This window comes from Hoplias malabaricus, chromosome X2 (assembly GCF_029633855.1).
Source record: "Hoplias malabaricus isolate fHopMal1 chromosome X2, fHopMal1.hap1, whole genome shotgun sequence".
Classification (NCBI taxonomy): Eukaryota; Metazoa; Chordata; class Actinopteri; order Characiformes; family Erythrinidae; genus Hoplias; species Hoplias malabaricus.
In genome coordinates this window covers 6,202,958-6,226,691 of record NC_089819.1, presented here as the reverse complement: position 1 = coordinate 6,226,691, position 23,734 = coordinate 6,202,958, and the positions used below count along the sequence as shown (strand labels likewise).

The window sequence follows — 23,734 nt, the reverse complement described above, 5'->3', positions numbered from 1 at the left end:
AGAGTCAGAGAGAGAAGAAACAGAGGAAGTGAGAATGGAGGCATGCAAGGGTGTGTGTTGGTTCTGGTTGGTTCAAGACAAGGGTCATCTGTACAAGCCGCACTGGGTCATTCTTTCACTGCACATCAGTGTCCACTGCTTGCAGGCGTACAGGGCAAATCGACCCAAAAGCTCAGTGTGTGTGTGTGTGTGTGTGTATGTGTGTGTTGTTCACAGCTACAGAAAGTGGAGAGAGTGGATATAAGGGCAGCTCAAAAGAGGCAGTCAGTCGGAAGCTTTTAAAAACACTACACTATGTCGATCTATTTGTGTGTTTGCGTGTGCCTGTGTATGTGTGTGTGAGTGAAAAAGAAAGAGAGAGAGAGAGAGAGAGAGAGAGAGAGAGAGAGAGAGTATGTCTAGAATATATTTACAGCTTGAAAATTAATATCTTGTAAGAAATGCATATACACAAATCAGTCTTACCCTTAAAATTGCAGACCTACCCCCCCCCCCCCCACACACACACACACACACACACATATGTATACTACAATTAAACACTGTAATCCACCTGTTTCTCTGAACTCAGAGTGGATCAGCCACTCTTAAAGTGAGTGCCAATTGAGTCTTTAAACACTACCTCGTTTGCTCCTGTATGGTCTGATAAAATGGAGCTGGTGAATGGACAATGAGTGTAGATACAAAACCCTCGAATAAATATAGAATTCCAAATGAAAACCTTTACAGAATGAATGAAAGAAAGAGGCAAAAAGAGAACGGCAGGTTGAAAAGAGAATGATCAAGGTGTCCTAAAGAAAGCTTGAGATAGAGGCTTTCCTCAGACACCAATAACAGAGGAAAAGCCAGAGGCAGTGGATCCTTCTGCGGCTTGCCTCAAACCTGATTTCCTCTCAATGGGACTCCACTGTATTGAAGCTGGAGAAGCACTGACTGTTCCAATTACGTCTCGGAGCTGATGCCTTTGCCCATGGTGTATTCCGACACATGCGGCCTTCCTATAGAGCACACTCCCTCGCTTTACCCCTGTGACCTTGGTACACTTTCAAAGGCCATTTTCCTGCTTGCTGAGTGTCCCTGCTATGTTGAAAGTGATTTTTCACTCAAACATGTCCAGCTGAGAGGGGTCTTGTGGTCAGAAACCAGGAATATTTGAAGGACTAGTGCAGCCCTGGCCCTTGATAGTATTAGGGTTTTTAGTGGGTATTTTTCAGTTAAGCGTAATAATAATAGTGAGTTTAATTTATAGAGTGTCAAACTCAGAATGATGCAATTACAAATTAACAGTAGCAGCAGCAATATAAACTTTTATAGTTCTCTAGCTGGCAGCTAAAAAATCATCCTGTCAGGTTCTGTACATCCACCACTGTGTTGAAATAATCAACCAACGGTTATAAATTAGAATTAGAATCACTTTATTGGCCACTGTGCTTTCACACATTCTCCACATTTAACCCAATCCGTGCAGTGAAACACATGTACACACACACTAGTAAACACTAAGGGGTAGTAAGCATGGCGCCCAGGGAGCAGTTGGGGATTATGTGCCTTGCTCAAGGGCTCTGGGGACTGAACAAGCAACCTTCCTGTTACAAGCCCAGTTCCCTAACCACCAGGCCACAGCTGCCCCACTGAACTACAATTCAGTCAATTGTACTACCATGCTGAGAATGACCCAAGCTGGAGTCACAAACTCTCAGAAAACGTCTCGCTATTACACACAATACATCACGCCCTCTGCATGCAACGCTGGAAACACAGAGGAGCACATTCAGCGAAAGACTGATACAGCTGTGCTGTGCTAAACAACATCTTTCCAAACCACTGCAATAAAACTCTACACTGATTCTCCTTACTGCAGAGACACTACTGATCTGCTGCAGAAAAACTGTACAGCTCCCTGTTTACCAGGTATTAATATACTGTTTTTTGTTGTGTTTTTACTGAACTTGCTACTGTGTAAAAATACTGTCACCTGATTAATGTAGCTCTTGGTAATAATGAATCTACAGTTTATTACATCATCCCTTTCAGTATAATACCTACTGATACTGCTCATGAAACTGCTACAGGTCGTGTCACTACAACCCAGTTTCAGGGTCCTGGGGTTGTGGGTTGCCCATGGGTTCATTTATCTCCAGGTGCACTGACACCCTCCCACAGTCCAAAGACATATGTTGGCATGTGGCTTTGCAAAGATGTCTGTAGGTAGCACGGTGGCTTGGTGGTTAGCACGTTCGCCTCCCAGCGCTGGGATCTTGGGTTCAAGTCCCATCTGGGTGGAGTTTCCATGTTCTCCCCGTGTCTGCGTGGGTTTCCTCCGGGGGCTCCGGTTTCCTCCCACAGTCCAAAAACATGGAGGGTAGGTGAATTGGCTTCTCTAATAACTGTCCTGGTGTGTGAATGAATGTCTGTATGTGTGAGCCCAGATAAGGATTGGCGCTCTGTCCTGGGTTAAACCCTAGTGCCCGATGCAGTCCTCCAGGTGGACGGTCGTTTCTGGTTGAGAGTACGCTGTGCGCGTTTGGCTGCCGCTTCTCGCCAGTGTGTGTGTGTGAATTGAGCGTTCTGAGCAGTGTAGATTGTAAAGCGTCCTTGGGTGTCTAGAAAGGCGCTATATAAGTGTAACGATAATAATAATAATAATAATAAAGTAGGTATGTGTGAGTGTGTGATGCCCCTTACAGAATGTTCCTGCTTTGTGCCCTGTGATTTTGGGTAAGACCTGCACCCACTGTCACCCTAATTATGATGAAGCAGTTACAGAAAATTAATGAATGCATGGATGAATGAATGAATGAATCTTAAAAAAATCATTAGTACATACACAATGAATAGGAGTGCTGCGGATATTTGTCACACTTCTATGCGAAGACAAGTTATGATTAATTGATGTTTCACAGGCACTAAATGTATGCTCCCATCCACTGTGGCACAGTTTTCTGAAAATCAACAAATATGTGTGTTAGATAATAGAAGGTAAATTACAGGAAGAGTGCTGTAGACACTTGTGGGAGGTTGTTTTACCTCTGCTCTGACCTTTTTTTGGATTAGGGATATAAGTTAGAGTTAGGATAGGATTATGTTTAAAGTGGTTTTGGTTATGGTTAGTGTTAATTATATGGTTAAGGTTAGTGTAGTGATGTTGACTGATTAAAAAAACAACAACTAATTAATCACATAGTTTGCAGCAATAAATCATGATTAATGGTATTGTCCTTCTTAACCCAGTGCTTTCATTATTACATATATTTAAATGTAAGATAAAATAATCCGTGTAAGATAAACATAATGGAATTAAATTTATATTAGTTGTACCTATCGATGAAAAGTGTAATAAAAAAAAGTTAAAATGCTTTGGAGGGAGATAAATGTATAGTGTGATATGCATGACAAACTGGCTACAGAGAACTGTTCTTTTATACTTTAATTTCTTAGTATAGTTTTGATGATATTTTTTAATTAAATAATCTTAATTTGCTGAGCAAAATGTTTCACGGAGAGCTGTAGAATAAGGCTCAGAAGTTTTAATAGAGAAAATTAACGCTACTGCTCAGCTCAGGCTCAAAAGGAAAGAGTGTATTATGGCAGGCAGTTGTGACCAAATTTGGTCAAATGATTAATTAGCATAAAAAATAATAATATTAATGCATTAATTGACCATGTATTGGGTTAACCTTTGTTAATACATTCATTTTGACAGAATTGTAATTTTGGCAATGTGTTAGGTGGTGTTATGTTTGTGATTAGGGTTGGGGTTAGGGTTATGTTTAGCATTAGACTAAGGTTAGGGTTAGGATTTTTTCTTATAGGATCTGCATTACAACGTGTACAATCTTAATGGAAGGTTTACATTGCGTTCACGTTGTGCAAATCCAAGGAATGTTCCAAACTGGTATCAAGGTGAAAATGTACATTTTGTGTACAAATATAATGTAAATATCTGGCAACTTCGAATGAAAAATCTGCCTTTTAAATTTCTCTAAACCTAGCCATAAACCTAAACATAAATCTTACTACAATATGTCCTCAGTGTGCAAATGGCAGTGTTTGAGAATGGTCTTTTAGGAGTATACCAGTATTTCCAAAATTGTAACTTAGGAGAAAGAATAAGCCTTGTAATGTCAATGTCAAAAGATTTTATTCCAAGTAATTTCAAAGCAATTTTATTGGTTGATTTATAATGAAACTTTCACACAATGTGAAGGAAACTGCTGGGTTCAAATGATGTAGTAAACTAAAAACCCACAAAAATGGAGATGTTTTTCTTTGGACAGTGACAATAGTTACATTGTATATGTGATACCAAGGCAGCAGGTAGTGTCGCAGTCACACAGCTCCAGGGGCCTGGAGGTTGCGGGTTCGATTCCTGCTCCAGGTGACTGTCTGTGAGGAGTTGGTGTGTTGTTCACATGGGTTTCCTCCGGGTGCTCCGGTTTCCTCCCACAGTCCAAAAACACACGTTGGTAGGTGTACTGGTGACTCAAAACTGTCCGTAAGTGTGAGTGAATGTGTGTGTGTGTGTGTTGCCCTGTGAAGGACTGGCGCCCCCTCCAATGATTCCAGGTAGGCTCTGGACCCAACGTGACCCTGAACTGGATAAGCGGTTACAGATAATGAATGAATAAATGTGATGCCAAGTTAGAATGGTCTGTTGTACAAATTCATCTTGAGACTAGTCAAGTGTCATAATAAGGTTGTGTCTTGACATTTTAAAGAGTTTAAGCAGGCATTGTTTGAGTCCAAATTTTCAGAACTGACCCGGATTGTATATCTGACTATTTCTGCTCCTGTATATTCTGGGTTAATACATCAAACTTATCAGTTAATAATTAACAAGTCCTGCCTCAGAAAAACATGGATTTCTATGTTTATGGTTTACCGCGTCCCTGAAATGGAAAAGCAGAAAAGAAGAAGATGATGATGATGATGTTTATGAGTTTTATAGTTTTTATACAAAAAATAAACCAACTGTATTGGAAACACTCCAAGATCAGATTTGGATACTTAATTAGTTGGAGAATAAAATCAAAAACTTGTGCTTGGTATGTTTTTAAAGAAAATAAGTGTGCTGCTTTGTTCTATTGGCTAAAAGTCTTCAACGACAAAAGCAAGTGAGGCTAGTGGCCAAGGTGGCATATGGTCACTCATGAAGGGAACAGTTGTCAGCCTGAGATGATCAGAGGTTAAGTGCCTTGCTCAAGGTCTCTCAATGTTATAAGTTGGGATTGAGCCTGTAACCTTTCAGGTTTTTTTATTTATTTATTTTTATTTGGAGATAAAATGGAGGCCAACTTGTTTTAAGGCTGGGAAGACTACAAGCACCCACAGATGCTTTCCTTGGCTTTACATTCCTATCACAAGTTCCACAGTTTAGCACTCATTAATCAGGTTTCTCAATGGCCTGTCTGGGCCCATATGGTCAAGCAGAGCAATGCAATACATCACTGTTCGGCTGCTTTACATGACTTTGTGGCTGGAGATGCCCAGAACAAGGCCCAGAGTGCACCAAATTAGCTCAGCATGGTGATAATGACCAAAGCCATTAGATATTTTACCCAAATGTGGATGAAGGGAAGAGGGAGGACATTGATATACTGTAGATTTTATTTTCTTTGCTTTTTTGTTGTTATGAAAACCATTGCTACTAGGTTAAGTGGCCAGGTTAATTGATGCTATTAATTAGTTATGAATTTGTGTGCTTAAAAAACACACTGACTTATTCTTTATTTTAAAAATAATTTACCTTATTCTGCCTATTATCAAAACAGCATATTATGTTGGATGACATTGTTGGAGACACAGTGTATCGCTTAAAAATGTTTACTATGTTAAATTAAATAAGATTAAATATGGCAACAAAAAAAACAAAAAACTTCTCGCTCCTGGGCTCTAGAACTGATCTGAGCTGTGGCTCATTCTCATTTAAAGGAACAGGCGCATAAATTGGTCATTCTAAACGTGGCTGTTGGACGGTGGGGGAACACTTCTGTGGTGTTTGATTCTTATTTTGACCAGAGCATGTAGCAGAAATTTAATTTAGACCTCAGAGAAACTTGCTACTTGCTATTCATGGGGTAGAATAAGTCTTTTTTCAAGTTTTACTTAAAAGATAAGTTTTGTTTTGGGTTTATTAAGTTTGACTATCCCTTTTTGTATCATGGGGTCTTGAACATTAATTTTACTCGTTAGACAGCAAAGTTCACTTCAGTTGAGCCTGTTTCAGGTTAGCTTAACCTGCTCCCAGTTGATTCAGTCATGCTCACGATGCCTACAAACACAGCAGTGAACTGCACCAGGAGAAGTGTTGATTAATCTTTCTCATTTATTGCACTCTCTTGTTACTTCTTTCTCTTTCTGTCTTCATTTTATTCCTCTTTTTGTCATTCTTTCCTCCATTTCTCTTGGTTATATCCGGCACTATATGTTTCCTGTCGCTGAATGATGCCGTCGTTAGCTATGCCATCTGTGTCTGAAGGTGCAAGATGAGTTCCCCTCTGAGACAGAGCATCAATCTCTGAGACACAACGCAAAGAACCAGAGACACAGAATCCTCATTGAACGTAATAAGAAAATGATTCTTCAAGGGTTTAAGACAAAAGTTTTTATATGGAACCCAATTCTTCAAGGTAAATTTGAGTGCATAAAGGCTTCCCATGCTGGTTGAGTAGGTCTTCTCTAAAATGAAAAAGCTTTTAAGACATTTTAGGCCACCAAGTGACCACCATTTTTGACGTAATCTAATTTTCTCTATTACTAAGGTGGCATTATTAATGTGCATTACTTGAATGTTATAAATATAGGAATATTATTTATCTGATTAAACCAAACAATTATAAAACCCTACCATGCTAAACCTCACTCAGAAAAACAACAACAATAAAAATGCCTTCTACATTATGATATTAGACAACGTAACCCACAGAAAACTATGTTTCTTCTCTGGTTTATTTCATTCTGCCAAGTGTGAACATGCACGTGCCATGACTCCACTATCAACAGATCTACACCAGGAAAAGCATTTCCATGCTGCCAGCAGAGTGGCCACTAAGTGGCCTGAAGAACCTGGTTCAAAACCTTTGTTAATATTGCTGCGTATAGATTCTATTCTAGTCAAAAGCCCTATCCAGACGGGTTCTGTGGTAGTCTTTTTCAGGGAGTCTTCTATAGTTTTATTTCCACCCAAACTGACAATGTGGGTGTTTTCCCCAACATTCTTGGAGAAAATTATAGGTTGAATTACCTAATGTTTTCCACTGAACTCAGAACTCATTTTATAATTTTCATTCTCTGCATGCAAATCTCTGCATTTTAGCAGATAGCCCCTTGCATTGCGTTAAATATAAATTTGGGCACTGCTGTGCACCATATTTAGCCTCTGAGTTCACACTTTCCTATTATTATATTATTATATATTATTATTTCCTAATATTTTCAGAATAGTTAAACTTTATGGAGATTGAAGCGTTACTGAATCAGTAACTTGGTGTAGGTGTTAAAAGTGAAATCAGAAAATGAATATATAAATTTATAAATATACACAGTAAATTCACCACTGTTAAATTATTAACACTATTAGTGTTAACACTGAAAGTGTTAAATTATTACACTAACAATGTTAATTTAACTCTAATGGTGTTGATTTAACACTGGTGAATTTACTGTGTATAAAAAAGAAAAGGAAGATCACTCAGGCACGATTATAATGACAGGTATAAAGCAGATTTTTTATATTCATATAATGTAATTCAAGAACTAGAACCTCGCTCGTAATTAGTGACAATGTGATATAATTTGGAAACTAGAAACTCACTTGTACTCTAGTTTTTCGTTGCTGTCCATATGAGAGAGGTTTATTACACAGGAGGCAATAGTGAATTTTCATCACGGCAGTATTGTATTGTATTGTATGTATTTATGTTAGCTACTGATTAGTTTTGTCACTCTTGCTCACCACAAAGGTATTTGATTGTGCTCCGTCACGCTAGAGAACAGTTCCAATGCCACACAGGCCCAAGCTTCGAGGCTATTTTTCCTCTCTAGTCCACACTTGACACAGCATATGACCTTAGTCTCATGTGCAGCTGCGACCTCATTTCATTTCATGCCTATCTGTGGAGATTATACCACGTCTGTGTACACAATGGATACACAATAAAATGGCTGAATTCACAACTTATAAAGGGTGTCTAAAAAGGTTTGGATAGAGTATATATAAGAACATTCTGTTTACAAGCCATTCAGCGCACTATCCCAGTTTCTCTACACCATAGGCCCTAAAGGCACACTTTTCTTGCATTCATTGGCATTCATATTTGAACAGGAGGTTAAAATGTTGTTGATATATATCTACTCTTTTTTTTTGCCATTGGAAGCCTATCAAGCCTTGCCAGCTCTGGGAATGTAATATTTCCCAAAGCTTTGGTCAGAGCGTGGCAGCTTTCAAAGGCCAGGCTTACATGTTCAAAGTACGGTGCATGTCTCTAATGCCTACTCCAAAGGGAGATCAATCCCAACTGCCTAGAGGCAGCCACTATCGATTCCTGCATAATGCACATTAGTGAGGCGGCTGAGAGTAGTCCCTGACCCCCAGCCTCTGCACTGCTCTCTAGAGACCCGGTAGTTTCAGCTCCACATCAGCCGCTAACCCAAAAACATCCTGTACTGATCTAAGCCCCCCTCCGTACCTTTCGCCCCTGTGGAGCACTGTACTTTAATGACCCCATAAGTGCATTCATACATCTTTGCAAATTACTATTGGATATGGCTCGCAATAAATTCAGCTCACTCTGGAGTGTTTATCAATATTGGATTAAGCACCACCCCTCTGGGGTGGGGGGTGGGGGGGTGGCACTAACAACATTTGCATCCAGTGTGTGATGTAGATTATCTGTGGCCTGTATTGCCTCAGCTGGACTTTTGGGATACACTGGATTCTGGTGGTGTTTCTCACAAAACAGAAAGTGGAAAAACTCAAGCTCAATTTTCACAGTCTCATCCCCATCATTTAAAGGAACAGTAGGTAGTATTTTTACCCTAATGTTACAGCTTCAGAATTATTTTAATACTTCACTGACCCGTAATAGGGAGAATAAAGCATCTGCTCTTACTACTCTGGGCTTAGCACTGCAGAAACTGTGCTATGTAACTTGTAGAGCAGGGTAGGAAACCACCACACATCCCACCCATCCCTCCAGTGAAAATCAAGCATTATGTATTCATAACATACCCATGTTGCATTCATTTTGTGCTAGAAGATATCCTGGGTAAAATAGGCAGACAATATCATGGCTGAATATTCCTGCTTGTATTCCTGCTTGATAACAATGTCAGTCTCAAAAACATGGATTCAAACAGCCTGGGTTTCTTACTTCACAAACGTAATTGACCAATCCCAACAACTTTGAGCTGCAGGCAAGTGGTGAAGGGTAGAGATCGAGATGGGGAATTAATTGCATATTCATAGATGTGTATAGTTACTACTAAGCCACTTTTAAAGATTTAGGATAATTATTCTTGATAATGTCTTCTAAATACACCATTTTGTTGAACAGATTTCAAATAATATTTGAAGAGTTTAAAGAAAAGAGAAAAGCCAAGAACCCACACCAGCAGGAGCTTACAAATGCAGCCTCAACTTTTAAAAGAATAGCTAATATTTTCAAACCAAAGGGTCACTCAGTATGGGTTTTCATTAAATGAATGAATGCTTAAAGGAATCACAGAGGCTCAAGACAAAACAGAAAGTAGGTCTAATATTCCCACTGTTTTTGCCAGGAACACTTTGCCCTTATTGTTTTCAGATATCTCCCAGGCCTCTTTAGTAGTTATATTAAACTCTAGCTTTGTCACAGAATAAATATTGTTAGCCTCTCAGATAAAGAACAAGCAGAATGGACTGCTAGTTCCAAAAAAGAGAGCATCGTCTCAGACAGAGAACTTGTGAGACTCTGAAAATTCTTTGATTCTCTTCTGTTTGATGCAGCAAGTAGATCAAGTCCTTTTTCATTTTGTTATTAGACACAGATAAGAGATGGGGTGCAGAAACCATTTTCACTTAGCAGTCCCTGCTGTTTTTGTGAGCTAAAGCTTCAGTTCTATGCTGGGAAATCTGGGAAATATGCCTATTATACATGACATATGCTAAATTTGTATATATTTCATTGTGGCATCTAGATTGATTGATGGTTCTTGGTTATAGGAAGGGCTTGCCGCAGTAGGGCTAATGTCTTACATGACAAAACATGTAGCCACAGCCTGTAACTCCCAGTGATAAACCAGGGTTTATGATAAATACAGGTTCCAGGCCAGGATTTTAAAAGTCTGACCAGTCTGTATGACCATATACCTGGTAAGTCAGGTACATGGTATACAGGTAGGTTAAAAAAGTGTACAGGTAGCAGTTGCAGCTATACCATAATGGCTGGCCATTTTACAATATTGCAGTCTGGATCCAGATTTGAATGACTCTGGCTTAGTCTATGACAACAAGAAAAAAACACATCTAAGATTGTCTCCTGATAAGACTTTGACACCTTTTCACGGTTAGTTAAATATCCATAGCTGTGTGATAGCAAAAATACCTGCTGCGCCAATCCTTGTCTCTTTTATATCCTTGGAGTAACCATGGTTTTATTTTACGAGAGAAAAACAAAAAAATTCGGAAAATCACAGGAAATATGGAGTAGCAAGGCATGCTGGGATGTCTCTAATGAGTCTCAGCTCCTCCCAGTCCTTGGACACTTGTACCACCCATAATGGTTTGTGCCTTTAACAGTGAAATAATATATTTCTTACAGTAAAGATATGTAAAAATTAGTGTTTTGTTTTCAACCGTTTTAGAAATTACAGTCAGTTACTGTCATGAATAGGGAGGGTTGCATCAGAAAGGGCATTCGGCATCAAAACTGTGCCAGATTGAAGTGCAGATCACGGTTGATCCACTGTGGCGACCCCTGATGAGAGGGAGCAGCCGAAAGAAGAAGAAGACAGTCATTTATTGTCATGGTTTTAAGGTTTTTCACCATAAAATGTACTGACATTTATTACAGTGTGGAACCTTGCTTGTGATCATGTGACAACATAATATATCCCTACCAACCAAATGACCCAAAATAAGCCACAAAGTACAGTGCTGAGCTCCTCTGTCTTGTGCGAAATCACCTTGTTCAATGCAAAAGCCACAACCTGTTGATGTAAGCATCAGGCCCTGAACATTAAACGCGGTGTGAGTGCACTTCAGTGAAGGAGTGGGGAGAGGGGAACAGCCATGCTCAGGCAACTAGGCCAAGTGTGAGTACACCATAAGTGTTCCAATCAAAATGAGTAACCTAAGTTTGCTCTGTCTTTAGCTAGTGTGGAACTGACTGGACAACAACTGGAGACTAGGGTTTAATTCAATTGACTCCAGCAGCAGAGCTTACTTGAGAATCGGAATGAACCCCAAAAAAACCCAGAGATATGGGTCACTAAATGAAAGTAATGAAGCGTATCCATAGTAACAGTGCTGCATTAAAAAGGTATGTGAACTTTGTCGAGAGTGGGTGATGTAAACCGTGCATTCCTTTTCCAGTGATGGAAGATAAAACGTATAGGAATGTACAGAGCTTGGAAAACAGTCAGTGCTTAGTGCCTTGCCATTTATTAAGGTTTAAACTTACACATGGGCTTATATTTGACTTGGATAAATATAAGTTATATTATTTTATTGATGTATATTGCGAAATATTCACCTTTCATTTTGGAGCAATAATATACCTTTTTTCCGTAGTGTTGCTTGCACACAGTCCTGGGGTCGATCTTCACCGCAGGTCACGGCCTGTGAGTAGATGGGTTTGTTTTCCCCGTGTCTGTGTGGGTTTCTTCCAGGTGATCTAGTTTCCTCCCATGGTCTAAACACAAACTCGCTGTGCAAACTTGTCCATAGTTGTGGGTGTGTGACGTCCTGTGATGGACCAATTCTACGTATGACTGTGGAAGAACTGGTTATAGAAAATGTATTAGTACATTATAAAGCTTACAATGTATACCCAAGTATACTTCAGTGAGATAGCACAACACAACACAACGCAAGTCCCAAATGTGGTCCATGACTACAAGTAATTAGTTTCCAGAAATCATTAAGCCTTCTCTGCAGGCTTAGAAGTACCCTGAGGGTTCCCCTGTGGAACATGCTGACATAAACAGGACTGGTTTCCATTTTTTGCTTTTGCACTGGATACAATATACAGGGGGAAAAAATCAAGAAGCCATAAACAGCCCTAAGAGAGTATTAGGCAAGAATGCATCCACTTCTCTGTGCCTTTATTCTACTCTCCTAAGTTGAGCAGGTGCCTATTTATCAGCTGGACGTCTCCAGAAAATGACTTTCCCTTCCTGCACCTTGTGATTGCCTCAAGTGTCACCCGGAGTTACCTGGCGTCCTCCTGTTATTTCCGCTCCCAAAGACTCATTAAAGTTTCACATTTTCAAGCTAGCAGTGTCACTGGCTAATGCTTTTATTTGACATAATGTGGTTAGAGGAATAGGGGCCAGAACATGGTATCCGCTGTTAAATTAAGCTGTGGCCAAATGCGCATTAGCTGGGCTTTTTGGGGGGGTGGAGAATCTTTTTGCATTTTCATCATTACGCCTGAGAAGATTGGGTCGGCTGTATGAAACAGGCCTATTTTTGTATTCCTGTGATCTATGAGTTTTGAGGACATATGAACCAGCCCACTGTTATTAGACTGTCCCCTGTCCTTGATTACCATGGCTTTGGCTTTAATGTTCCCTTTGGAATTAATCTCAACCCTGTTTTCTGCCTGTTCTAATCCCATTGCCTATAAATACAGAGCTCTCAACAGCCGGAGGTGCCCAGGAGTCTGCTAAGTGCTTTAAAGTGCTTTTGAGTGCAGGACAAGCATCTGTGTGAGCTCCTCAACGAGCTGCAAGATAAAGGATGGAGTCGCGAGCATCTATGATGAATCAAGAATGCTGGAATACCTTTCATTACTGCCATTCTGAATGTATCCATCCTGACAAGCAAGCCTGAATAATGTCTTGAGAGTCTAAGGTGGGAGTCAGACTCAAATCTTGAGTCTCTACAGTGAGAGTCTGTGTCAAACTGCAAGCCAAGTCTCAAGTCTCTGAGATGGGAGACCGAGTTAAGTCTTAAGTTTTTGAAGTGTGAACCCAAGTGAACTGCTGAGGATGACTTAATGCAACAATGGCAGATTCTGCTTTCAGACATGGACTAATTGGGATCTTCACTCCCTCAGCGATTATTTAAAGGGAAGGTGATTTTTGTTCATTGTGGAAAATACAAAATATGTTCAAAAAATTTAACCCAGAGAAATCTAAGTATATAAGAATATATTGATTTTTAAATATGCATACATGGGTTGTAGTCATGTGGTCATTCATTCATTCATTCATTCATAGTCTGCAAGCTCTTACCCAGTTCAGGATCGTGGTGGGTCCGGAGCCTGGGCATAAGGCAGGAACACACCCTTGAGGTGGCGCCATTACTATGGTAAATTAATGGGAAAGACAAATTTGTGTCATACACAGCTCCTCTCCCTGCACTGGAGAGAGTCTCACAACACTCAGAAACACAGATGCCCACTGTTCCTTTATGTCATGGGGGGCAGGGAGGAATGCCTGGAATGCCATTTTATAGGGTAAATAATTTCATCCTGCTGTCCCTGCGCTCTGAGAGGGGAACATATTCTTGGAGGATAACGTCTTATCACAATTGTGTACCTAAATTATTTCTCTGGCTTAAAGTGAGAGATGTTTCCCTGCTGCAGTGAAGCCCAGGCCGAATCCCTATTTATCTGTAGGGCAAAATCTGTCATAAAATAATGGTTTGTGCATTCATGTACTGCGTTGTATGTTGAACATTTTCCCTGACGATTTAGCATCTAATGGGTTCCCGCTCTGGGTGACTGTCTGTGAGGAGTTGGTTTGTTCTCCCCGTGTCCGCGTGGGTTTCCTCCGGGGACTCTGGTTTCCTCCCACGGTCCAAAAACACACGTAGGTAGGTGGATTGGCGACTCAAAATTGTCCGTAGCTGTGAGTGTGTGAGTGAATATGTGTGTGTTGCCCTGTGAAGGACTGGCACCCCTTCTAGAGTGTGTTCCTGCCTTGCACCCAGTGATTCTGGTCAGGCTTCGGGCCCACCGCGACCCTGACCTGGATAAGGGTTACAGACAATGAATGAATTAATGTTTCCAATATATGGTGTTTCATATAGAGAGTGAGCTAGTGGACATTGAGTTTAAAAATAGCACATGCACACACACACACACATACCAGCCATAACATTATTACTACCTCCTTATTTTACACTCACTGTTCACTACATTCTCAACCTTTTATGATTTATTTTGATATATGGCCATAAATCATATTTCCATATGGGTAGATTCTGTTCTTATTAGCATTTTCCAGCTTTTATAAATTGAGTGTCGAGTCCCCACCTCTGCTCTAAAGTCTGGCAAAAGACAGCCCCCCTCCAGGTGCAGCTAAGGCATTTTAAGAGTCCACACTAAAGGGCTGGCCAAAACCAGAGAGTGGTGTGGAGCTTAACGGGAGCACAGCTTCCCCCAGCTGACCATAAAGATGTTAACGCATACGGCGGTGGCTCTAATGGATGACTTTAGTGTTTGAGGCTTCTCCAACCAAAAACAGGGAACTTAATTTGGGCGCCTCAGAAGTGCCATTAAGGCTGGAGCGAGGCTGCTGTAATTATATTGGGTACGACAGCACTGTAGAGGGAAGATATTGATGATGACAAACAATGCTAGCCGAGGCTGCCGGCAGAGAAATTGGTCTTGTTTACAGCTTTTTTATTTTTGGAAAGCTAAATGTTTTTGGGTTTTCAGGCTCATAAAGCATTCACATCAATACACACACACTGCTGAAATGTGCTTAAGAATGGAGGTGTTTATGACTAATGGAACTATAGGTTTATATTTGTATGCAAATGTTTGGGTACCCCATTATACACTATAATAAATGATGAATGACTGGAAGAAGAAGGAGAAGCTGGAGCTTTTGAGAAGTCTGCATCCGCTTTCTACACCTACCTTGTTGGTCCACCTAGTAGAGAAATTCAGGGACAGTATCTCATCTGTTGCTGCACATTTTGTGTTGGTTGCCCCTTCATCAGTGGACACTGTTGCCTGGTTATTTTAGTTTGGGGGACTATTCTTGTCCGGCAGTGAGACTGTGGGGTTTAAAAACTCAAGCAGCACTGCTGTGTCTGATCCACTTATACCGGTGCTACTCACACAAACGCACCACCACCATGTCAGTGTCACTGCATCACTGAGAATGATCCACCAAACAAAAATCATAACTGCTCTGTGGTTGTCCTTTGGGAATATAACCACTGAAGGAGATGGTGAAAGGGGGCAAATAAAGTGTGCAGAGCAACAGATGGATACACTGAACTCAGCACCTGAATGATATTGTCAGACCATGTTGGCCTACACTTGGTTTAGAATTATTTCTGGACACACTCTTACTCTGGAGGGCATTGTTGGTTGAGGCATTTTTCAACCTCTTCCTTTCTGCCTTTGCAGCCCCTCAAGCAGAATCAGAGAAAGCTTCCCCTCTGAAACTGCCACTGTCAGCTATATAAGACAACATGGATTGAGCAAATATGCAAAGACACCATGGTTTTTGTTTCCTGCAAATGCCAATCCCCCTCTCCTGCTCTCTTTTTCTCTCTGATTGATGTTTTCCTCTAAGCGAGCGTGCACCTGAATCAATGCGGCCATGCTTCACTGCTGGAATTCTTTGTGTTGAGAGTGGAATGGATGGTTTTTTGCAGCGTCTGCATTGCTCAAACATACCTCGGCTTTATAACCAGGACTAAGGTGCACGGCTCTGTTGCTGTAAAGATGGAGCTGATGCAGCGATTCGACAAACAACTGTGAGATTGGTATGAGATGTATTCCCATCCCCGGTGTTGCCCTGAGAACATCTCTGGCATTGTACATGGTCCATGTTCCAGTGCATGTTGTTTTTGGAAGCTGAGAAATAAAATGTTTTATAAAATGTCTGCATTTTATAGAGGTGTTCGTGCGCAAAGCTCTTTCAGGGAAAGTTTGTGGTGTGCTTCAGAGAGTGGGGGGACAGTCAGTAAACGTGAGTGGACACAATGGATGCAGTCAAAATCAGATCTCATTCTCAAGCATATGATTCATTAACAAAATCCAACTAATGTGATGTAACTATGTTTTATTTCAAGAATGTTTTTATTTTCAAGAATATGGTGGGGAGGAACGTAGGAAATAAGGTTTACACGGCTGCTGCTGCCACTGGCTCCATGCCCCCCCCACTTTGGGAAGCACTGATGTAATCCCACGTCCCAGATGACTGTGTACCAGTTTGGCTTGGACCATATTATATGACATTTCATGCTTACCCATAACTACTATTGCATTTTGGATTTACAGTACTGCTACTAATACAAGTTCGCCATACTTGGAACAATTTATTTACCCACGAGTATTTGCAGTGCCCTATAGCTCATCATGGCAAACATTAAACATTAAAATGAATAGGATTTTGCTCATGGAATTTCACTGAATTCTAGTGACACCACAGCTTTGTGATTACTGATTGAAGAACTAAGAATATGCTATAGATGCAATTTGCCAAAATGTGTTTTACTTTGCTTCTTGATCCCTACTACTCTCATTATCTGCCCAGTCTACCTTTCTTTTCCAGTCACATGAAGCAAACAGATCCTCTCTCATGTTGCTCTGCACTCATTTTTCCCAATAGATGAATCAAGCATTCCCCTTCAGGCAGATCTAGTTAAATTCATTGCTCCAAGGCCATCTTATCTTGCTCAAAAGCTCTCCAATTAGCAACAGCAGCTGACGGAATACCTCAGTGTGAAAAAAAATTGCACCGCAATTTGGAAGAAATAATCCAAGGCAATATCTCTGCCTTCACCCCTCTATAGTGGCCCTTCATGGAAGGGTTGAATAATTTTGGATTTCATTTTCAGCAGCTTCTCCGTGCTGGTGGTTAATTGCCTGAATTAAATTTTAGTAAAGCTGAGTGCATGCTTTGTCAAGTAGCCTTCGAAAAAGTGAAACAATCAAGATCGAAGAACAATGCAGATGGAAAAAAGAAAACAGATCAGGGCACTGTGCAATTATTGCAGTGGGATGACAGAATATTTCCACATTGGTACAAGTCACGGTGGTGCCCTACATTCTGATAAATGAAAGCACTTTAATAATCAGCGCTGATGTTGTCTCTGTGCAGAGAAAAGAACATTTAACATTACAAGGCATTCCATGCCTTCTTGGTGGCCTTATGATGACAATCAAAAGAAAGTATACCAATATTTCCACACCTCTAAAGTTCAGTCTTAAAAGTTAGTTGCACCAGCCAAGAAATTCCAAACCCATTTAGTGATGTTGAACTCTGGGCTGAGCTCTGAAATCAACAGTATCTCCTTTGTTTAATCTTCATAATTGTAAACATACTTTTTTTTTTATTGTCGTAGTGTATATAGTACAACAATACTTTGTCTGGATTTAACTCATCCATGGCAGTGAACACACACTCATGCAGCCCCCTATTCTCCTGCAAGTTGATGGGATCAAACCATGACCTTCCAGTCCCGAGCCAGCTTCCCCAGCAGTTAGAGCATAGCTGCCCTCACACATTTTTGTGTTTGTTTTCTTTACTATGACTTAGCTTCCCAACAGCTATACATCCTTTCAGACCCATAGTTTTGAGTTGTTTTTGTCACAGTGGAAGGGTTTACAAAAACAACTGTGGACATTTGCTGACCTTAAGCAAGAGTGACATAGTTTTTTTTTTTTTTGGTATACTGTTTATACCAGGTATTACATTGTTGTTTTGGATTATATTGTTTTGTCTATATATTTTACTTACAAACCCTTTTCTTACATAAAACGGATCTTATAAGACAATGGCTGGAGATCAAATTTATGAAGGGTGAGCCCTGTCTTTTGTAGGGCAGGGATAATATTAGCATTCCATTTTTCACACTGTAAATAAAAAAATAATAATAATAAAACAAAAGTATATATATATATATATATATATATATATATATATATATATATATATATATATATATACATACAGGAGGTCCTCGGGTTACGTCAGTCCCGTGTTACGACGTTTCTTGGTTACGACACATCTCCCATTTACTGTATAAAGCCTTGTTTCGACTTAAGTGGTTTGGCGTCGTGAAGCGAACTTCATGTTTGGTGTGCAAAGCAGAAGAATATGCGGTTACGCGGCTCGGGATAGGTGTTAGGATAGGATAAGTGCTTACAGTATGTTATTTACGTGCATTATGTACGTATGTTCCGACACCGAAAATTGGTTTACAACGCGACATAGGAATGGATAAGTCGAGGACCCCCTGTATATATATAATAAAATCTTAAATTGTAAAATTTACAGTTGAATGATTGCTATCCCAACTGTAAATGTTATGTTGAATTAATTTCAAAAACAATTTTTTTAACAATGCATTACTGTGAAAAAAGATATTTACTGTAAAAAATGATTGCATATATTACTGTATAATACGATTTTTACCACAGAAACAAAGTTCTGCCATAAAGTTAAATTGTAAATGCTGAGACAAATGCAAGAATGAAGCCATACTGTGAATAAGCATCCTTTATGCAAACCTTTATGCAAAAGTTACAGAAACAGTTCAGTTCCACAGTTTACACTTTTAATGTAATGGTTTGACAGTTTTTCACCATAAAATCTACAGATGTTTTTAGTACAGAATTAGAATAAGTTTGGTTTAGTATCATAGCCAAAATCTGTGGGCACTGATGACACCCAACACCCTTATTTTTGCCCCCTTCTGTATTTATCATGCTGAATCAGATTGAGTTAGATTGGATGAATGTGATTCCACTGCAGGGCCTTTCAGTTCCATGCAAACACTTGAGCCAACTCTAATGACCATGCAAGACAAGCACATAAGGACTAGGACGAATCAGCTCAGCACTAATGACCATGCACAAGCAGCACATAAGGCATAGGGTCAATCGGCTCTGTGCTAACGGCCATGCATGACAACCAGATAAGGCCAGTCAACTTGGTACTAATGACCATGCATGAGCAGCACATAAGGGGCAAGACTGATGGGTTCAGTGCTGATGCTAGCGGATGTGCATGAAGGCCTAAACGAGCGGCAGTAAGGAGAGTAAGGTTGTTGTTTTCTCTCCTTTGTCAGCCGCGATTGCTGGGCTTTCTGCTCCTGTGACAGATTAAGACAACAGCTTGTTATTTACCGGCCTGTAGCTGTGTGCTGCAGAGGGCAAAGCCAGGTTTCAGGATCCATCACAACACCAGGGGGCAAAGTAATTGCCACGTTCCTCTCAAGTTTAGCCATTTCCAGCTGCTGGGATTTTTGCTTACAGGGATTACTAAGAATGGGAGCAAAAATTGTGGTCTCTATTAAAAAAGAAAAGAACAGGAGGTAGGCTATTTTTGTGGTAAGTTGTTTGTTGAGTCTTGAATCTATCAATTGAACCCCTGCTTAGAAAAGTACAAGAAGAAATAGGGGGAGCACACAAGCGAAGAGTAGCTGTGACCGTTGATTTTAATGACAGTTCCGTTCTCTGAATACCAGCAGCTCCTTTATTTAATGTTTGTGTTTCCTCAGTAAGCTCCTTTCAGATCCCTAACCCTGACCCTTTACCCATCCCTGTGTCTATCCATCAGATGCACCAGCCAGTCCTGTGAAGTCACCCTCAGAGAGTTCACCGGTCAGTTCCCCTCGTCTCCGTGGAGACTCGGACCGCTACTGCCAGCTGTGTAATGCCTGGTTCAATAACCCAGGAATGGCCCGGCAGCATTATGACGGCAAAAAACACAAGAAGAACGCAGCCCGCGCTGACCTGCTGGAGCAGCTGGGAAAAACACTGGACATGGGTGAGATGAAAGGTAATGAACCACTCATACGCTACAATAAAATGTTTCCCAGAATGTGTAATTATTTATTATTATTGAGCTCAGATATCATTACATAGAGTAATCATGTTTGTGGACAAATCTTATAATGAGAAATTATATAATCTGCCATAATAAGGATCATGAAATGAAAGGGGATGTTCTGGAGCAGCTGCACAGAATTTTAAAATCACAATACTCAATGCAAGGTGTCAGATAGAGCAGTATAAAGATGCTTTTACAACTGTAATTTGTTTTCTCTGAATCAGTTAAGAAATTCATAATCTTGGAGCTTTTTTCACTTGCTTTGGTTTGGTTTGTATCTGTACTAAGACCTCTGAGAGTTGGCGGTGTAATCTGTGATCACTGCTATCACACCTGCACAAATGGACCGCACCAAGGTGAAAACAAACCTGATTTTGATTGAACTGGACTAAATAGGTGCAGGTGTGAACACACCATAAAGTGTGCCCTGAGCTGTGGATGTGCTGAAAATGATCCACCTGCTGTGGTGGTCCTGTGAGGTTTCTGACCTCTGAAGAACAATGGGGAAAGGAGGCTAACACAATTTACAGAGCAACAGGTGGACTACAGTCTGTATTTGTAGAACTACAAAGTGCGCATAAATCAGATGATTTCCAATCCGGATATTTGATCCAGGTTTCATGTCAGGATTTTACATTGGCCATCTGGTATAACAGTATATAAGTCAGGTGCTTTAGCATTTGCAGCTATAGCGCCATACCAGCTGGCCATTTTAAATTCCTGGCCTGGAATATGGATCCATCTGAATTTGAAGACCTCTGAGCAGTGGGGCTGGTAAAATGAACAGTGAATATAGAAACAAGGAGGTCATTTTAATGTTATGAATGATTAGTGTATTATAAACGACAATGTAAATATTTCTAGATTTTTTCTTATCATTCCTAGTCTGTTTATGTATAGTATGTATAGGTTGTACATATTTATTTTCATATAAGATACCTAACTAGGTATGCACAAACACACACTCACACTTACACAATGAATGTTGTCCAAACTAATCATGCTAGGTGGTAATCAGTCATAACATTAAGATACCCAACTGAGGTTTTGCTAGAGATAAAGCCACATGCAACCTTGTCATGTCTTGATCTAATTGAAAATACTGTATGCCTTGAGCTGAATGAAAAGACGGCATGCCCATTGTACGATTTCCAGCCACCATCTAGGGATTCCACTATATGTCATTTTCTGCTAATCCCATAACATTGTTAGAAAACGATTCCTGGATATGTACTTATCTCAGCCTATACTGGAGATTCTCCACTGAAAATCCTTTTTGTACTGGGCTTTATCTCCGTCTTGGAATCCAGCCCAAAAAGCATCAATCTTTCTTCTGCGGTAAACCACAGTCACAAAAACTGACTGTCAGGCAGAACCCAATGATGAGAAGGTTCTCATTAAGTCCTAAAACGTTCCCTGCTGTTGTAACTGTCTCCTGGTCTCCCGAGTCATGTCAGATAATGGGTGAACATGGTGCCACACTGCAGCATGTTCATTCCTAAAAGCTTTCTGCTTGTCTATTAACTTACATTATTGCAGTAACAATTGCCTAGCCGTCTTCTATGCTTGGAATGGGGACACCAGGAGGGTCAGGGAATGTTGTCCTGCCTCAACTGAGCATGCACAGGCATGACTGCATTTTGCTTTGAGTTGATTAAACTAGAACAGACAAACAAGCTGAATCTAATAGCATGTATAGTTTGCAGTTTGCTGTCTTTCCAAGCAAAATACAATGTACACGTGAGCTACTAACATCCATTTTTCCAGTTTTAATAGAGTCATCACACAGATTTAGTTTAATAGAGGTTCAATAGTCATCACACAAATGACTTATTTTTTTGTTGTTTTTCAAGACAGCCAAATCCGATCTGAGCTAAAATCTAAAATTAATGAGGCTTGTAATGTGAATGTAGCCAAAGTGAACATGAGGACAAAATGACAGAAAGCACATTGGTATTATACATAAAAAAAGAAAGACAGAAACAGAACAAAGACAGTAGGGACAATAATGACTGAGACAAGAGAAAGGGACAGACCAGAGCCAGGATGGGACATGAAGAGTGACAGCAGCATATTTTTATTTTCTACAAAACCAAATGCCAAGGCCATTTGTAACTGTAAATTTAAGAAATCCTGTGTGTCTATGTTAGCACATTGCTTACCAACCAGGTTATGTATTAAATGGCATAACAGAATGTGCAACTAACTTTCTCCTCCAATCAAGTGGAAATATTTAATGTTAATGGGTATAGAACACTTACATTATGTGGATGTACTATTTTTTAAAAATACATTTATGTCAACCACATCTTCTTTTCCCATTGCTGCAACATCATCATGCCATGTGATTAGGGGAGAGTGGTGGACATCCCACGCAGAAGAGAGCAAAGCAAATTGTGCTCTCCTAGGATGCCCATCCACAGATTCAGGCATCACCAAGGGTCACACCAGCAGTCCCCTAATGACAGGAGGGTTTGAGACCACCAGGTTTAGACCACCACACCAATTAAGAGCCTATAAGTGGCTGAACCTTAAATTTACAATAGATTCTCAGACATCTTTAAAGCAGAGCTTCCCAAAATGGACCCCACGTGGTCCACATTATGGCACTAGTAATCTCCCATGGACGACACTTCAAGGTTCATCAGTTAGGATCCCATTATTTAGGACTGCTTTTGTTATTACTTGGGCAAAAATCCTTGTTCTGTGTATTTTTGTAGTAAAATCCATAGATTTAAACATTGCTTACGTGCACCAGATAAGGGCTATTAGATGGGTAGTGAGGTGTGAAACCAGTGGTCAGTGGACACTGAAGGTCATTCCTATGTGGAGACACCAGCAATATCTGTGACTTAAACCATTCACTGGCCGTTAACTCTGCTTTGGTCATTAATGAGGAAAGGGTGTGAGGGGGGCTGCTGTCTCCCTCTTGTTCACCTTGGCCGCCTGTTTGCTAATGCCCTGCAGTCATTACCCCGGCCCATAAATGTCAGCACAGGCTCAGCGGGACAAGGCTGGACGTTAATGAGGGCCCCCTCACCATGGCAATTATCAATTAGTAATGATGTGACAAATCATCTATAACAGAAAAAATGGAGTATGGTGGGAGAGGGAGACAGCAGGAGCGAGAGAGAGAGAGAGAGAGAGAGAGAGAGAGAGAGAGAGAGAGAGAAAAGGAAGATATGTTTCAAGGAAGCGATGCTTGAGCACAGCAGTGGAAAGATGGGACTTCGTTGCTTAATGCATTGGGCCGTGCAGTTGCTGGTGGCAGCCTCATCCTTCACACAATGAGCATGCACCGAGTGCTTCCACACGTCAGCTTATTTCCCTCACTTTCTCTATCTCTCTCTCTCTTTCTCTCTGCCTCTGGAAAGGCTCAGCTTCTGTATCATCTTTCCCTTTCTATCCCCTTCCTCAGCTCTGCAAAGCCCTTTCCTGGCCGGTGTGTGCAAGCCACCAAAATTAAAATCCCAGAATTTTCTGGCAACTCAAAACGGGATCTGGATGTTGGTCTAGTACCAGTCTTGAAAAAGTCTTCGAAATCTAAAATCCAGGGCTTTTAGATGCTGACCTCTGGCTAGTTAAAGTTATATATATGTTCATTTGTCAAACAAGTGTAGCAGGAGAAGAAGTTATCCCCTTGGATAGAGTGACCATATGTCCTCTTTTCCCTGGAAATGTCCTCTTTTTGGGACGTAAAAACAATGCATCCAGTCAGGAAATCAAA

The 23,734-nt window shown here is 40.5% G+C and overlaps 1 protein-coding gene across 1 annotated transcript in view; it reads left to right on the top strand.

Annotated features, from left to right (window-relative positions):
- LOC136677380 (zinc finger matrin-type protein 4-like) overlaps positions 1 to 23,734 on the top strand; it is a 144,310-nt gene that overhangs the window by 87,019 nt on the left and 33,557 nt on the right. The window contains exon 5 of the mRNA XM_066654903.1: positions 19,735 to 19,956. Within this exon, the coding sequence (XP_066511000.1) occupies positions 19,735 to 19,956 (222 nt within the window). The remainder of the gene's footprint in view (positions 1 to 19,734; positions 19,957 to 23,734) is intronic.